This window comes from Cebus imitator, unplaced genomic scaffold, assembly GCF_001604975.1.
Source record: "Cebus imitator isolate Cc_AM_T3 unplaced genomic scaffold, Cebus_imitator-1.0 Scaffold24, whole genome shotgun sequence".
Lineage (NCBI taxonomy): Eukaryota > Metazoa > Chordata > Mammalia > Primates > Cebidae > Cebus > Cebus imitator.
In genome coordinates this window covers 14,551,551-14,554,185 of record NW_016107339.1, presented here as the reverse complement: position 1 = coordinate 14,554,185, position 2,635 = coordinate 14,551,551, and the positions used below count along the sequence as shown (strand labels likewise).

Genomic DNA, 2,635 nt, shown 5'->3' with positions numbered 1-2,635 from the left:
CTGCAACCTCCGCCTCCTGAGTTCAAGCGATTCTCCTGCCTCAGCCTCCTGAGTGGCTGGGATTACAGACGTCCGTCACCACGCCCAGCTATTTTTTTTAGTAGACACAGGGGTTTCACTATGTTGGCCAGGCTGGTCTTGAACTCCTGACCTCAGGGTGATCCACCCTCCTTGGCCTCCCAAAGTGCTGGGATTACAGGTGTGAGCCACCGTGCCCAGCCTCCTAATGGCTAACTTCTACCTGAGATTTCCTAGGGGAATATAGCGCAGACCTCTCCATCAGAATGCTCCTTCTTGGGAGAGCCCACCAGCCTGGGGGCTCACTCCTCCCTTCTTCCCCAAACTCCTGGCCTCAGGATGTCACAAGAAGCCCCCTCTGGTTTGTTTAGTTCACCAAAGCACTGTTTCTAGAAGCATCAAATCTCAAAAAAAAAAGCTTGAACAGCTCAGTACTTTGGGTTTGGGGACAGGTGGCTGGAGTGTCACTTACGGAAGCAGAGGAAGAGCGTGTCCACACACATGCCGAAAACGCTGAAGAAGCCGCTGGCGATGACATAGGCCCCCAGGATAGAGGTCTGGAAGACACATGGCTCATTGGGGTTAAAGCGTTCCTTTGGGGAGTTGGGGGTCGAGCGGCAGAGAGGAGAGTCACTCACCATGATGGGTAGCCAGTAATAGTTGAGGTGGGGGCTCTCAAAATCTTTACCCAGCCCCTGGATGCGACCGGAGAAAAAAAAGAAGGACAGGACCCCTGTGGGAGAATTCTGGGGGTCAGTGCTGCTCCTCTGAGACCACCTCTTTAGCTGCCCAGCATCCCACCCTCTGCCCCCACTCCTCCTGGTCCCTTACCGACACCTCCGACCACCAGCAGCTTCCCAAAGAACAGCAGCAGATCTGTGACTTTATCCAGGACAACCACCCTGTACCGGAAATTAGGGGAGGTTGGGGGTGAGAGGCCTGGCAATGCTGACAGTAGAATAGGCTGTCATTTGTGGGGACAGTGCAAAACGAAAATTGTTCACATTTCAAGATGGGAAAAACAGAGCACTAAATTAAGTCTAGGGCCCTGCTGAACCCAGCACGCCCATGAAGCCAGCCTTGGGTGGGAGATGGGAGGAGGGAGCCACCAAGGGGTGGGGAACAGCCTAACCTGACAATGTTTCGCATGAGTAGCATGAAGGCATTTTTGGCTGAGACACAGAAATTCTTCCCGTAGATGGCGATCTGAGGGGGATGGGAAGGTCAGAGTTACCAAGGTGAGCGTGCCTGGACCAGGATGGGGGTGTCTAGGCCAAAGGGCATCGGAACAAGAGGTTTCTTGCAGTGTGGCTCACCATGATGTATGCATTGCGGTTTAGAAACTTGATAAATTTTTCCAGACACCAGAGGCAGCACTTGAAACAGCACATGATGCAGCGGGCTACGGGGTTCTGCACTCCTGGGAGCAAGGGAAGCTCATGTTTGCTCTCTGGCCTCTTACAGCCCCTCCCTAATGGCCTTCCCCAGCTCCTGACTCCTACTCCAACTCTGGGCTCACCTTTCAGCTTGTGGTCAATATACTCCAAGATGGCCCTGGCTATCTGCACAAGGGTCAGGATGAGGGCTCCAAATGCCAACGACCCAGTGTGGTAACTGCAGAGGGTGTTATGTAGTCAGGGACAGCCCCAGGACCCCTGGGGCCCCCATGCTTACAACGACCAGACCCCTGCCCCATGCTTACCGGAGTGTGCGGACGAAGGCAGAGAACAGGGGGAAGGTGGGGATGTCCTGGGGCTTGTGGAAGGCCCAATAGAAGGAGGCAAAGGCTCCAGCCAGGACGCATTGGCCCAGGGCCAGTACCCAGTTAAGGGTCCAGAAGAGCCCCAGGACCCCATAGATTTGCAGGTTGAAGAGAGAACGTTGGACAAGGCCTGTGGATGAGTAGCCCTGGAAGACGCACATCAGCCCTGGGCACGAGGAATTCACAGGCTGGGCCTGGGAGGGTATAGAGGGATAGAGTAGGCTCAGGCTTCAGGGACCTTAGTATGGAGCCTGGGCGTTCCATTCCCAGTAGCTCCTGCCCCTCCCAGAGTCAACAGGTGGGAAATAGCAGCTTCCTTTAACTGGGGGAGTCAAGTTCTGTCCAAGAGTTCCAATCTCCAGGCTCAAACTCAGTGTGGTCTGCCTGTCACATGAGTGGTAATCAGCTCCCTCAGTGTCAGTCAGAGGGGAATGTACTCGCTCAGCATTTCCTTCCCAGAGCAGCTTCTGCAGCATCTACCAAAACCCTTTCCAGCAAATAGAACAGGCTGGGCAGTTGATGATATTAAGGAGTTATTGTTAATGTTGTGAGGTGTAATAATGATATAGTGGCTAGGCTTTTAAACAGTTCCTGTCTGTTGAGATCCATCCCGATGTATGTACTGGTGAAATGGTATGATGTCCAGAATTTGCCTTAAAAGTCTCCAGAAAAAAATTTATGAGGCTGGGCACTGTGGCTCACGCCTGTAATCCCACAACTTTGGGAGACTGAGGCGGGCAGATCACCTGCGGTCAGGAGTTCAAGACCAGCCTGGCCAACATGGTGAAACCCTGTGTTTTTTTTTTGAGACGGAGTTTCGCTCTTGTTACCCAGGCTGGAGTGCAGTGGCGCGAT

At 53.5% G+C, this 2,635-nt stretch overlaps 1 protein-coding gene across 2 annotated transcripts in view; it reads right to left on the bottom strand.

Annotated features, from left to right (window-relative positions):
• SLC44A4 (solute carrier family 44 member 4) overlaps positions 1–2,635 on the bottom strand; it is a 15,885-nt gene that overhangs the window by 1,164 nt on the left and 12,086 nt on the right. The window contains exons 14-20 of one of the 2 annotated variants that reach the window (XM_017522334.2): positions 1,721–1,974; positions 1,538–1,632; positions 1,335–1,438; positions 1,151–1,224; positions 850–920; positions 657–751; positions 491–575 (exon numbers count right to left, since the gene is read on the bottom strand). In XM_017522334.2, the coding sequence (XP_017377823.1) occupies positions 491–575; positions 657–751; positions 850–920; positions 1,151–1,224; positions 1,335–1,438; positions 1,538–1,632; positions 1,721–1,974 (778 nt within the window). Of the gene's footprint in view, positions 1–490; positions 576–656; positions 752–849; positions 921–1,150; positions 1,225–1,334; positions 1,439–1,537; positions 1,633–1,720; positions 1,975–2,635 lie in introns of those variants that run through there. The other variant, XM_037736312.1, reaches the window with a different exon arrangement.